This window comes from Pocillopora verrucosa, chromosome 12, assembly GCF_036669915.1.
Source record: "Pocillopora verrucosa isolate sample1 chromosome 12, ASM3666991v2, whole genome shotgun sequence".
NCBI classification, from domain to species: Eukaryota; Metazoa; Cnidaria; class Anthozoa; order Scleractinia; family Pocilloporidae; genus Pocillopora; species Pocillopora verrucosa.
In genome coordinates, this window is record NC_089323.1 from 20,357,059 (window position 1) to 20,372,308 (window position 15,250).

Below are 15,250 nucleotides of genomic sequence, written 5' to 3' on the forward strand. Positions count from 1 at the left end.
AATTCTGGAGCACAGTGACAAATAAGTACAAAAGCGAACAGACAAATATTTTGTGCCTACTGTGGATTTAAGATTGTCTTTAAATGCTTCTACGAGATCCAAATTACGTTTAGATATGTTCAGAGATGCAGATCGGCGAAAGTTTAGTTATTTCGATCTTCGAACATGTTATGTCACTTAAAACCATCTTTCATGTTATAAGTAAACACAGTCAACAGACAACATGACCATATCAAACCCTAGAGGCCACAAGCGAGTCGAGAACACCGTACATTTTCACTTACCAAAGCCACAATTCCAACCGATCACCAAAATTCCACACAGCAATAACACCGCTAACTTCATTGATTCTCCTGGTTGAACCTGGGAGAAAGCAGATGTCGCGTTATTTCGGCCTCGCTAAACAATCGCATCTCATCATTGTCAAAGTACAACGGCTTGTGTACTTGTCTCTCATAGAAAGAGCATTTGGGCTGCATGGCGTGACGTCACAAGCGACTGCCCCTTTGCGCCTATCGTTTGTCTCTCTAATTTCTACTTCAAATTAACTACCCCAAATCGTCTAATTACATTGGTTCAGAAATAATTAAGTTAGATCGTATTTCATGGATTATACCAAAGGTATTTAGACTATGCCACAAACCCCACGGCTTTCATTCAACACTAGCATTATTAAGCATCGCCTAAAAGCTAAAAAATTTATGATTTTTAATAAAAAGTTTATAAAAACTCAAACAAGTGCTATATGGGAGTTTTGTTAAATTCGGAGTTGAGTGAGGCTCGGGCGTTATACAAACATACATACTGGCTGCCTTGGCGAAAATCTTAATACGTGAATATAATGGAGATAAGACGCTCGACATCGGAGATTGTTCTCACAAATCGTAAAACTCACTTGAAAAGTTCCTCTTAAAGGTGAAATCCTGGTTAGATTCGCTTCTCAAAACAAATACCCTGTCTATTAAGTAAGCAGCCCCCGAATAAAAACCAGCAATAATGATATCTTCTGAGAGATTAGCAAGTCAAAATGACACCTCTTTGGTCATCAGTCAGCGCCTCTATCCCTAAATAGTTTTTATTGTTTTCAAAAACGGATCGACAAACCATCACGTATGAACAAACTCTTACAGCAGGGAGTTTTCTTTCACGAATCATTAATCATCTTTTGCACCATATGCAAAAGGCACTGGCTAATATAGTACAATCTTTGTGGTTACAACTGAAATTTTCAAGGAAGGAAGAAAACCTTAACTTGATGATCTTGCTTGTATCATGAGTCCATACCTATTACACTGTGAAAAATAACAGTCCGCCTTCGGCCTTGGGAAACAATTTAGGAAACATTAAAATGTCCCAAATGCCGAGCCAACAAATGAGTCCCAGAGGGTTGTCTACGCGGAATTCACACTTCTGAAATTTCATCCGAACTCAGTGGTTTTCCCGGCTACGCACGTAGGGGTTAGGTATTTTTAAAACTGAAATATGGGCTCCTTTAAAAAAAAACATTTTTTTAACTTTTATTTTAAATATTTCCCGCTTGATTAACTGGACACCTGCTAACTTCTTTGAACTGCAAAGATAGCTGAGAGCCTTTTTGAACGTATGCGAGAGCGAAACTCGATCTACAGATGTTAATGTGAACAATGTTGGAGATTTAAATAAAGGAAGGAAATGCAGCGAAGTACTTTAATTGTTTAGCTCTTTACAGTTTTTATTGCTTAAGGAGGTTTTTCGGCCTTGTACCGTATCTTAATGACCAAGTTTATAAACAAACAATCTAACACTTAACCATCTGTCATAATTTGCTCGCATGACACGAGGCTTACCAACTTTTTCCTCTCCTACAGATATTACACAATAATACACAATGTAGATGCTATAATCTACAACAAGAACTATCACGTCGGAGAATCTCTAAATGCAAAAGATGTCTGAAAGCTCTGGGACATGCGTCCCCGGTTCTCTAGCTAAGTTAACTATCTTTTCCGGTCCAAGAGCGATCGAACAAGCACAGCTAAATCAAAGGCTGAAAATAATAGCTAAAAACCGGCAGAATTCGGAGCCTTTGAGGACACAAAGGGGCGGTTAGAACATAGTTGGGAGCTAATTAAAAACTACCGAGCGCTCAAAAATAATATAATATTCATTAGAGGTTGGGTGCGGACATTTAATCACGTTAATTAAAAATTTTCAATAAAAAATGAACACGTCACGAATTTGTTGACCAACACAGAGTGCTTTTGTAAATCGTTTTCCTACCAATTTATCACTTCTTGAGACGAGAACAAGAACACAAGAGCCACATTTTTAGATATTAATTTGCCAATGGAGTGATAAGAGACGATGGCGAAAGACGAGCCTTCTAGAACGGTCCTCGGTTACCCAGTCTGTATAATTTGTTCCACATTTAATCTGTGTGGGAGAGTTTGTTTCCTTTTATGGTCTGTTGCATCTTTAATCAGTACCTTATGGGAAGGGCGTTTAACTTTCAGCCCTCAACTACCAGTAGTGACCAACATGTATCTTCTCCTTGCGATATCAATACAATAGCCAGCAAACAAGTAATAAGAAAGAACAAGCTTATCAAGTAGAAGGTGCGTTGTTGATAGAACACCATATTCTCTATACAAGTTCTTAGGGATGAAAATGAAGGACAGTTGAAAGGGAGAACTTCTTTATCGGCTCTTGAGATTTAAAGGATTTTCAGTTAGAGAAAATATCGCCCAGTCAGGGTAGAGGGTTTGCGTTTAGTTAAATTTTGTGGCATATCATAAGAGCGTCGACCCGCTCGCAGATGAACACTTTCACTCCCATGAGTGACCAAGACAGAATTTCTCCTCACAATATCAAAATAATATCAAGCAGACAAGGGATGAGAATAAAGAAAAATTACAGTTAGGGAATCAAAGGTTGATCTAATACCAAATTCTCCACGCTAACATCACATGAATTGTATGGCAGACAGTAAGGAGAATTACTAATGAGATCTTGGGAGTTAAAGGGTTCACAAGATGACAAAGATATAGCAGCTAACTTTGGTTTCCTTTCTGAGAATCGTAAAGTTTGTCGGCAAGAAATCCTTAAGAGCTTTCTAGATTTTTCTATCCAACCATCCATACTTAGCATAGAAACATTTATCTAAAAGGTGTAAGAACAATTGAAACAATCACAGAGCAATACGTAAGTTGAATGCCGTAAAAATTTTGTGGATATTTACAAATTTTGTAGGCAGCTTTCCAGTTAAACTTCACTCTCAGCTTGTTGCTACACTAAAATGAATGAATAATCAAATAAATGAAAATTCTCGGTTGGCTTTTTAAAATTATTCTTACTTTTCCTGAGTCAGATTCAACATTCTGGGCGGAGAAACTGAAAGACGACGTTTTTCATCAATTAGAATCATAAGGAAAATTAAATGCTAACAAACCAATCAGAAAACGAACAGCACAGTTAATTTGAATTTTTCAGTAAAAGAACAATTGCATTTGATTGTCCACCAATGAAGGCATCAGTCCACCCCTTCTAGCTTTTTAGTTCCCTTTCATGAGATGTGGTACCAGAAGTGGAAAAACGCGCTAAAAGAAATGCTTATCTTGCCAGAAAAAAACAATGGAATGTTTGGAACGAAAGTTTTCAGTAATTTTGTCATCAATGAATTGTAATGTGGATTGATGTGTGGCCAATATCTTTCTTTTTTATGCATTTTTCCAAAAGATAATCATGTGATATATTTGGTCTAAAATCCAGAAATAGTAGCTCTAATTAACACCATCTTCGCGAGTTATCGCCGTTAATTTGATTTAACTTAATCATTTCATGGCATACATTCTTAGATCTTAGTTTTAAGTAAAACCAGTGGCTGTAAATTAGTCCGCAATGTACTTGTTAAACTTTCAAGTCCCGAACAAGTTTTTTGAAGAAGAATTTTCTTTCCTTTGAAATATCATTCAAAACTTAAGTACGCCAAGCGTGAGTTTCTCAGGACTGACATTAACATCTAAAACGATTAGACGACCTTGATTGCTCTAGAGGCCAGGATTTTAATTATTTAGCTCCATAATCTGGTTTTAGCACTAACAAGGTATACGCAGTTTATGTCAGCTTTTTTTCTTATTTCCTCCTTTCTTAAGCCCTTTAATTTGGTGACCTTCATTGTTTGCTTTGCTCTGACGTTCAAATTTATCTCAGTTTAACGAGATTCCGTGAAATAATTCTTTTCCTCTTTAGAGTGAAGTGAACCTGATCTAAAGGCGCTCTTTGCTGCTTCTTGTCAAATTCCTGACCATTTATCTACGAACGCAGTTTATGCTCCAACTGGACAGAGTCGCTTTCCCAAGAATGAAGTGTTTTGTAGAGTAGATCACTTTTGACACAACCCCTTCGTTATCAATATACTCTATGCCACTCGGATTTTTAATGATCATAGTTTTTTAACTCACCAAACAGTAACGAGAAGGCAATAAACCCTTTTTATTCTAACGAACGGACCAACTGTGAGAAAAAAATTGGTAGTAGTTGACCTGCCGTGTGGAAATGAAAAATGTTCTCAGCTATCAGGCTACCATGGGAGATTTAAATGGCTCTTTTCCGAGAGATTTGAGGGACTGATCTAACAAGCTAACAAGGTGATTTGTGATTTGTATTGAAAAGCGGAAAAACGAAAACCAACTTAAGGGTAATTTGAAACTAGTGTTTCCGGAGCACAGTCAAAGGGAAATTCCATACTAATTAATCAGCATTCTTGGTGGAGACAAAACGAGACAACTGCGCGCGTTGCTTAGCAAAGAGAACTCAGCATGATTTTCCTTACCGCTTCTCTGTGGTTAAAAAACAAAATCAAACTACGCACGGGGGAAGCTCCGGCTTAAACAACGGAAACCAACTTCAGCTAGTCCCGCCCAGCTCTTAAAGGAAGAAATAAAGATCCTTTAAGGGTAAGCTACACTGGAGTGAGGGAGAGAAAAACGATACTAAAACATTGTGAGGTTATTTTGCACTGAGATATTTTACGATTGCTTTAACTGCCATTCAAAATGACCCAAAGAAGGTTGAAAAGAAAAAACATTGAATCCAATTTGTTTATTCATTCAAGGCGCTTAAACAAACGTCCTGCACACCATGAATTTATTGCTTCATTCAGTAGAGCTCTAGAAATATCATATGCCACAGGCCTTCAGACCATAAACTGTTTATTTAATTTAGGAAAGGCCTGTTATTATTATTATTTTTCCTTCCAATCATTGATTTACTCTCAGGCACAGGAAATATATCGTTTTTCGTCGAGATCCGATTAAGACCCCCTTTTGGTATAACACTTTGGCTCGAGCACGAATTTTATTTTCTCTTGAGAACTAGAGGTGAAAAAATGTCAAAACTCTCAAGAAAAAAAATGGTGTAAGTAGAATGTAGGACATGCGCTCTGGCGCAACTCCACTTCACCGTCAACAGCTCCATTGTACAGGAATCCATTCATCTGGTTTTCTATCAAAGCGTCGGCCAGATTAGTAACAAACAAAGCTTTTCGGATTTAAGTTGAATATTTTAAGAAGGGGTGGAATGAATCGAATGGGAACACAATTGAAAAGAATGGAATCACGATTAATTGACGCGTACTTGGATGAAAGTTTTTTTTTCTTAATGCTTTAAACAGCCGAGAAAAGGCCCGAAACTAATTAAAAAATTTTTAACAAAATTGTAAAATTCGGTGCGATTTGATCCTCGGATAGCTCATGGAAAGTTCTATCGTTACAACCTAATTCAAGAAATAGTATAAGAGCATTACATACATTATTTGCTATTTTAAGCCAAGAAAAGGAAACGAAACATGGATAATTGAGGTTCAAAAACTGCATTGTTAGCTTTAGGTGGAGATTTTATTAAGTGCATGATCCGGCAATGATCAGTAGCTCTGCTGGAGTTGAAAAGATTCTAAAATTAAATTTAGCCTAAGGGGTTTTTCGGTCATCTAACTCTCTGGTTCTTATAAAAAAACCTTTTCAATGTGGTGGACATTGTTGTAAACGTTCTTAATCTTAGTTTGTAATTTTCCACCATCATGAGATTAAAACGAAGAGATTGCAATTCAAAAGGAGAAGAAGCCACACAATTAAAGATTAAAATAACTTTTAAAACAGTATAGGCTTTCTATTTTTGAAAAACATGATCATAAATAAATCGAATTCCAAAAAACTTTAAATTTCGGAAAATCGTTGATTGGAGGTGTCACTTAACTGTTGAAATACTCTTGAAAGCTATCTAATATTTGCCATTCTCTATCCGATATTTTGCTCTTGAAATCAGATGACTGAGGGCAACTTTGGCAATAATTTACCCATGATCCTGCAACGACTATAACTGCGCAATTTTCATTTTGTTGCAGTGTTAAATGCAATCGCAACTAACGTGGAGAGAAATCTTTAAAGCAAGGTAGTGAGCTATAGTCACTGAACCATAGCTGTAATTATCACGCGCTCGACATAAGATATTTAGTTATTTGTACCTTTAATCTGTCGTTCACAGCCCGAGGGCAAAGAAAAGAAATGATCCCAGTTGAATAGTTCTTTTGTTGAACTATACTGGCAATATGTGCACGATAATATGGTCGGTCGAGTAAGTAGTAATTTCATAAGATATTGTCCTCAATGAGCAGTAACTTGGGTGGAAGATTAATAACTTTAGCCGGCAGCGATCGTTGAATTCCGTTGTTGAATACCATATCAGAAACTAATTTACGAACAATGCTGCTCTTTTGATGATCGCCGAGTGTTTTGAAAGTGCAATCATTCTTGTGATCATGCAAACAGAACGAACGGAAATGAACATGTAAATTTAGGGTTTCGCGCTGAATAGAAGTATCAAGTATAAGAAAATATTTGTCATTTCTCAGACAAGTGATTATCTATCAAACATCAGGGATTTGTTTATTTGTTTGCGGATATATTATCTTGATGATCCATTTTTAAGATGCTATCTGCATTTAAGTAACTTCTATCCTTTAAACTTCAATTAAACAAGGTCTTTAGTTCTTTATCGGGAAAATAATACTCAGTATCGTTCGTGACTGGTGTTTGTACAACGCATTGATACTGTAATAATAAAGTTCAACAATAATGTTAACATCTAGACGCGACTTTAGATCGCTTTACACCTCCAAATTGTGTGCTTTTTTGCCCAACAAACAGAGGTTTGAGGTGGCTTTTCTGTGTTCGAACAGGGTAAAAATGCAGCCTTCTGATGTCTTAATTATGATCCGTTTCAAATTGTCCTAGCCATACTTTTTTGGGTGTATACTCGTCAATATGATCTGCACGCTTTACGCAAGTCGAAAGATACCAGGCTTATCTACCTGTGAACAATATCACTGATTGATCACGAAAGTGTGAAATACCATGGTTCTCACCTCTATGAAGTCTTTCTTCTGTTGTTTTTATATCAAAGAACCCTTGCAGAAAAACACAGCTTGGATTGCTCAGTCCCCTCTGATGATGATTCTTCTAAAGTGATGTGCTTGTCTCGGTTTATGAAACTTAATACTTGTCTACTTTATATTATGTGGAGTACCTCTGGCATAAACAGATATTTTTCAGTCTGTCAATGCTCCGTCAATAGCCTCAACCAATTTGCGCGGACGTTTTTACGATTACACACATCTGCACGAACTCAATAACTATCTAGCAACCGACCGCAATACTGTACCAGCCAAGGTTAGAAAGTGATTGTCAATCAATTCTACACGTACCAATCAGATCACGAGAAGTGGGTGGTTCTTGGCTTTAATTAATAGACTTGACACTGTGTATGGCAGATTAGATCAAATCATTTGTGTCTGACATTAACAGGGCTTATAACCAACTACGAGAGTGTTTGTACAACGCATGGCTGCACCAGAGAAAAATGTTATAAAAATAACTTGTTTTCGGTTTCGTGTCTTCGAGAAGAGCGCGAAACATGGACTTCATTTCGCGCAAAATCGCTTCATGATGTCGTTTCGTGCGAACTGCTTGACAAAACAACATAGGAGCTTGTACAATTGATAAATAGCTGGAAATAATCAATAATGACATGCTGTGAAAGCCACAGCTGTGAACAGCTTGAGTATGGTTAGCCTTTGGCGAAAGTGGCCATAAACAATAAACTTACATCAGTTAATTGAATCCAAATCACTTTAACATTTGTGCGCTTTAGGTGTTTGCTGTGTTTCTTTTATTCTGATCTAGAGGGCTCATCCTCTGGAATGTGAACTCTTAATCACCAACTTATAACTTATTATTCAAACTGACGAAAGATTTTTTTCCTGATTCGAGAGCAAAGAATTAGACGAAAGATCACGATTTGACTTTACGATCACGGCTGCAAACAATGTGGGCTCAGATCCAAAGGTCACAAAAAATTCCTTACGAAAGAGGTTCAGCAATTGGTCAAAGGAATTACCACGACAGTTCTTGCAAAGCTTTGAGTGTTGAGAAAAGTGACTGGACTCCGAAAAGAAACCTACCATAATGTTTTTAAGTTATTGTGCTAAATTCTAAACAAAGGGGAGAGACATTGATAGAAGAGCTTCGATCATCAGTCAAGTTGGTGTAGTTTGGCTCGTATGCCAGGAATTTCCCACATGTTCCCTCGGTTCACATATCGACATTTCCTTAGTCGTTTTTAACATTCTTGTTGAAATATAAATGCAAGTAACAATGGTGCGGAAACTCAGTGATGAAGACAAGAAGGAAAGATGTCATTCCGCACTATGCGACGAATTGAGAATTACTAACATAGTTTCCGGCAGAAGTCTGCTTAGCACATCCCGTCTGGAATATTAGACATTTGGGTTAAATTAATGACGCAGACTCTCAAAAGCGTGGTAACTTGGAACCCTGTTTATCACTGACGTATTTTTTCGTATGTCTCACCGGTTTGATTACATAAAACATCAAGTCAAATCTTGAAATATCGACGTTAGGAGGGAGAGGAACAGGCCTGCGTGCTATCCCATTACCCTATATTCACAGGGATCAAGATTCCTACCACGGCACTAATCTGGTCCCTCTCCTTCTCCCAAATAACCTTTTTCTCTTCCCTCTTAGGTACAAGAGGAAGAGAAACGGAATGTGTGGAACTGATTGACTCAGAAACAAGACAATTTGGCTTTTAGCAACCGTTGTGAAGATTTTCATAAGCTCAGCTGACGTTTCAAGCATCAGAGCGAAGCCTATTTTCTTGTAACATCCCCAATTTCTTTAGAAACTTACCCCCTTATGATTAAGAAACAGTTTTGTCGCATCAGCTTTGGAAGCGCAGATCTGAGCAGATACAACTTTTCATTTCACATCGAGACAGCGATAAGTGAAAAGGTTGAAACTAACCTACTATAGTTCTAGTGGAAAACGGAGTGGAAATACTGACAGACTTTACAAAATAAACGCAGTGGATTGATAAAGAAAATAAGTAATTAAATTATAAAAAGAGAGAGAGTTTTAAAGCAACGTTTGGGGAAAATTTTATCGCCAGTAAAAACCAGAGGAAAAAAAACATAAGCACTGTACTATAAAGCGGCATAATGTTAAGAAAGTTCCAAAACTTACATGCGCTAACAACGTGTACAGCTGGGGTATCTTAATATGTTTTGTAAGTCCGCCCATCGACAGTGGATAATGATCTCAAGAATTGTATTGTACTCTGAGGTGTATCAACTCGGATCAATGATCTTTTTTCATTATTGAAAGTGAATAAATGGGATCAAGTCGAAGAGGACTTAAAGAGCGTAATGGCTGTTAATTCAATAGTTGATGAGTCATTAATCATTTGAAAGTGCTCGAAATTTCAAAGACTCGAACTTTTTCTAAACTTAGATCATTCATGAAAGCAATCAATTTAACAGCCAGTGCAGAATCTTAATGTAATAGAAATCCGGTACCAAAAATATAACGTTCTAAAAACCAAAACATCAATTTCATTTAGATCGGAATTAATGATATTCAGATTTTAATAATCAACGCCACTGGCAACTTCGTTAGCTAGAGAAAAGATGATTCTTTCGATATTAAAGACTGATAAGTGACTTATAGTTGACATCTATCAAAGAATTATGAAAATGTTAAGTTTTGCATCAACCTCTTGAAATAGCCTGAGGTGAACTTAAATGTATTCTAAACTCGAGGGTGCTTAGAAATGATGAACTTGTTTCATAACCAGATAACAGTACTTAGAACCTGAGTAATAACAGGCCACAAGAGTGTTTTCAACTTTGCGGTTCTTTTACTGATTTTATCTAGAGTTTGTACTCAAATACTTTCCGCTCAGCAATTGGAACTCCAGAACAAACATCTCAAGTTCCACTGCACACACATCAGTAGGTCAAGTAGGAATTGTTCCATGATTGTTTGGTAAACGTGTAAAAAAAGAGATCACAAACCTTAATGATACATTACAAAAGACATGCAGTGCTTTGCGCAATCGAAGGCACCCCATTTGTTATGTGGAATTGAACGCAAAATTTGTATAGAGCATAACATTAAATTAGCAACTGAACGAAGACACTTAGACATGCTAAAATTAGTGTAGTGGGCTTAAGAAGCGATTGCTACGTGTTTAACTACTGAACGGTGTCAGCAAACCATGATACTTCGGAAAAGCTTGAAATTAAAAAAAAAGTGATTCACATCTCAGGAAAATTCATCATACTATGAAGTTGCAGCATATCCGCACACTCACGACGCATGCGCTGTCAACCATTGACGAAAAAAAAACGAATGCTCTGAGAGAGCTCAAGACCTAATTTTTGGTAGTGCACTTTCAACAAAGCTGGGAAGTTTTTTAGTATTCAATTGAGAGAAGAAAATTTAGCGCTTTCATATTTAGCCAAACTGAACAATGTCTAGTGATAGTGGTATTAAGGGTGCACGCACGCTAGGAACACAAGGGGAACAAAGGAAAGTATTTGCGGTTGAAGATTCGTTTGTTACTTCAAAAGAATGGAAGGGAAGAAAAGTCAAAGGGAAGTTCGAGAGGGTTTTGAAACTCAAGAATTGCAGAAGTAACAAAATTACAATTATTTATCAATTTTAACCGGATTAGTGGCGAAATCGATTCAAGTTTTTAAGAACGTTCGTTTATCTTGACGCCGAAACGCATCGATGAAGACTTTACAAAGTCACATCCGGTCATACAAAGATAGCAAGGAGCATGCAATCTCCAAGAAAATGCCTGATTCCCGGCAAATTTTTTACGCTAAAAGAAAGGTACACTGTCGACCATAAGGCTCAAGAGGTCATATCATTTATCATCATTTACAGACTAAAGTCAGAGATGACTCTAAGCAAAAGGCAAATTCACAAGAGGCAATGGCAAACACGCGAGTAATTTTAAGATCAAATATACATTTGAATAAAGGGCCGGAATTTGCCAGGCTAATTATGGGGCAGAATACAATTTACTCACAAAAAAAAAAAGGAAAATAAAGAAAGTGATAGGAAACTTTCACCGGAGTGGAGCTAACAATGTAATAATAACTGTTAGCAAGTTCATTTGATATGAGCGAATACGATCGTTATATCTCAGAATGTTTTTTTTCCAATTTTTTCTATAATGGAGCTTTTCAGCAATCAAACATGCCTTGTTACACTGCTATTTTTTGTAAGTAAATACTTAATGTATCAGGAATTAACGAATTCGCTTTGTTTGCTTGTGTCCCTTTGTGAGTATGGTTTCTTGACTTCATTCCAAAATAATATAAAAAAAGACATATACCTGATGATGTACCCTTGAAAAACTCCATAAGAGAGTTTGTCGTTTTTCACCAAGGTTTTGCTCTCCTTGGTAGATGGAGATGTTCTTGATGATTACGTTAGTGTACCTCACAAAATAAAGATTTGTTCGATGTATTTTATCGAGCATCACAAGTTTGCGCATCAGCAGAACCAGTATCATGGGGCGAGGAGAGATTTGACCTCATTTCTTTTCTAGGTATTTGTTCGTGCATTCGCGCATCTTTTAAGCTAGCTCCTCTCCAGGTGTTTATCATTTATTTTTGGGTGAAACTTGGTTATTTAAGATACTAAAAAGAAATGGTTTAATTTTGCCTTACACCTTCAAGTAGAGTAACTTGTTTGATTTTCATAACTCCTTGTAAATATTGTAAAGGTGTGAGGATATGAGGCATTTTAGTCATTCCGAGAGTTAACACTTAAACCATTCTTAGAGAAATTTGGACCTGCTTTGAACTTATAAATATTGATAAGTCACCAGTATTTGCCAGTGTAAAATTCTTTAAAACAAAAATTACTCTTATCTTTGTCGTTGTTGTTGTTAGATATTTCTTTATTTTTATTTAAGTTTGTTTTCATTTTGTTTTGTTTTTTCGTTTTTTCTCCGAATTTTTACGGACATTATCTGAACATTGCCTTTATGTGGGTATGCAGATTAAGGGAAACAATGAGAAACTTATATTTATCTACAAGGTTTAAATTTAGAGCTACAGCGTAAATGTTTACAAGATTCGAAAACCGCAAAGAGGCCATTTGATAAGCTTCTTATTAAAAGTATGAAAATTATGCTTATGCAACAAAGACTGCATTGAATTGTTGGCTCAACCGATGACACTCGTTTTCAGCTGGAGAGCAAAGAAAAAATACGATTGTTTAAAAACGGTGCTTAAACTCGTCCATTTGTGTGCACTTTTTCGTGGGGTTAAAAAACCGTAAGGAGAGTTTGATTCCTCTAAGTGGCCTTCAGGCATGAATGGGTATTTATTCGGTGTATCTATGATAGTGTTACATAAGGCAGACTGTTAAGCTCACTTCAAAAATAGCTTCTTAAGCTTTCAAAACAGCAGATTACACATTCTTATGAAGTTCTCGCTGCGAATAAAGCCAAATTAGCCACCGGCAGCTCGAGCCTGTGTTTATTTTTGGAGAGATCAGCACCTTTCGGAAGCGAGCTCTCGTGTGCCATCGAGTATAAATCCTCCCCGTGAGAAGAAAAAAAACCGCAGTAATTTTGTTTAAAATTCCCGTAATGAGCTTATCCGGCTCGTTTGAAAATAGGATTCTACCTAAAGAACTTTGGAAAATTCTCACTCAAACTGTGAACTGGCACCAGTAGGAGGACCATTAGCACACGACACACTAATCCTTGCTTAAAATTCCATGTGAAAGACATCGGCGTCATCTGATGCGATCAGCCAATAAAGCTCGTTGCTTTTCACGGCTTCAGGTCTAAAATAGGATAAACTACCAAACGAAAAATTCCATTTCATTAAGATCGTTATTTTGGTGTTGAAAGCTCAACTACAGTTCCTTTAATTACCTTAGTGCTGTGTTGCAAGACAAATTACAGTTCAAGTCTTTTAGCATTGGTCGAGAAAGCAGAGAGTTCAGTTTCATAGATGTGCTTTCCATTACAATACAGACCACCAAACAGCTTCTCTGCAATCTTTCATTTGAGTCTCTTTCTCTATATATTTTTTGTCCCTATTTACGTGGATACTTGATTATCAGAGATTTAAGTACTCCAGTTTCGCCTTAAAACCATAATCCATAATACTCTTGGTTTCATGATGCCCATGCAAAGCTGTGCTTGTTGGTTTGTTTTCTGAAGCAGATTTTACATTTGTAGCTCGCACAATGTACGTATTCAACTATATCAACTTCAATCAGAATTTCGGACAAATCAAGCATGTGATCATTTGCAATAAACGTCAAATGCGCCCTTGGTCATTGAATATCGATTTGTACCTTCTTGCAAAGGTAAAATACAAAGCAGATAAAACATGTGCAACTTTCCATACTATTTCAAATTGTTCACTCTGACGAAGGGCTAACGCCTAAAACGTCGGCTTTATAAACTCTTTACGGTGGCCAATACATTATCAATGCAGTAGAGAAAACCAAATTACCCTGAATTACCCCCCACAGACGCTGCACCATAGTTTCTTTAGAAACTCACCCCTTTTTTGTAGGAGTCCTTTGAACATCTATTTCATAACTGAAGCACTTACCCCACTGAAATAAAATTCCTTTTTGCTACGGAGAGATGATAAAGAAGCAATCCCTCGTGAAAGGACAGATCTTTTCTAGTGCTGTGAAGCGCGTAAACATATGCGAATGACGCCCCTTAGCAATCTCTGATACCTATCATATAATTTGCAGTGTTTAATTAGCTGGTGACACGTTATCTAGACATTTATCTAGACGCAAACAACATTTAGCTAATCCAAAAAATCTCGCACCCAATTCACACAAACTTACCTTTTATTAAAATGTCACGAGGGTATTATCTGTCGTAACGAGTTAAAACGCAAATGTTTTCCTCATTTTCAGTGATAGAATTGATAGAATATAGCTTTGGTTGGGAAATTAAGCGTTGTATTTCGTGAGTGTTTCATCGCATATTTGTCATCACCGGAACTTAGGAGAGCCCGCACTTCGTGGGAACTGGGGAAATTTTCTCGTTAATCAGAGGGAAAAATTTAAGATGACAGTCATAGGCTTACAACTCACGAGGCTTTGGTTAAGGAAATACATCTCTGGATTTATTCAGTCAAATAGTGCAACACAACTATTCAATTCCTCGTGACTTTTTTATTTAGAAGGAACGTATAAAAAAAACAAAAAAATTAGCATTAATTCCAGCCTTTGGGCGTTTTTATCGTTGATTAAGATGACACTTCAGCGGAAATATTTCTGTATTCATCATTCGGTTTTTTTTATTCTTCCAACTAAAGCAGATGTTTTCTCGATGTGTGACACCATTGTTTTGGTTGTTGAAAGAAAATTATATATTTAAATCTTTTGATTCAAGGCATACTTTACAGATGACTTGATACACAGATGAAAAATGATATGTGTCAGAGAATTGACGGGACTACAGTGTGCTGTAGTCGTTCGTCTGAAATGAATTTTTTTTTTCGTTCTAACGGGTTTCATTTATTTTGATCTTGTAAACTGATGTGTCTGGAATAAAAGAAAGACAAATCAGTTGTAGAATTCTTTTGATTAGTTTTTTTCATTTCTTTTTTTTTCCTCTGATCAGAATTCTTTAGCATTGGTTGGCTAAGGGAACAACTACATTGCATTGAAAATATGAGTGATCAGTTTTGAAGAAAAAACTTGCTGGAAGATGTTAAGAAATAAAATAAAATAAATTAAACAGAGAAGCAATTTTAACCATGTCAAAAACAACAGGAATGGAAACAAAAACAACATCACCTGTGGCACTGACAACAAGCTGAGGTGTCCAGCTGTTATTTTTCCCGCCGGTA

At 36.7% G+C, this 15,250-nt stretch overlaps 1 protein-coding gene across 2 annotated transcripts in view; it reads right to left on the reverse strand.

The window, feature by feature from the left end:
- Positions 1 to 14,089, reverse strand: part of LOC131783396 (tyrosine-protein kinase transmembrane receptor Ror) — a 28,488-nt gene extending 14,399 nt beyond the window's left edge. Inside the window, exons 1-2 of one of the 2 annotated variants that reach the window (XM_059100135.2) lie at positions 13,988 to 14,089; positions 285 to 363 (exon numbers count right to left, since the gene is read on the reverse strand). In XM_059100135.2, coding sequence (XP_058956118.2) covers positions 285 to 345 — 61 coding nt within the window. In that variant the 5' untranslated portion in view covers positions 346 to 363; positions 13,988 to 14,089. Of the gene's footprint in view, positions 1 to 284; positions 364 to 7,399; positions 7,670 to 13,987 lie in introns of those variants that run through there. The other variant, XM_059100134.2, reaches the window with a different exon arrangement.
- Positions 14,090 to 15,250: the final 1,161 nt, after the last annotated feature.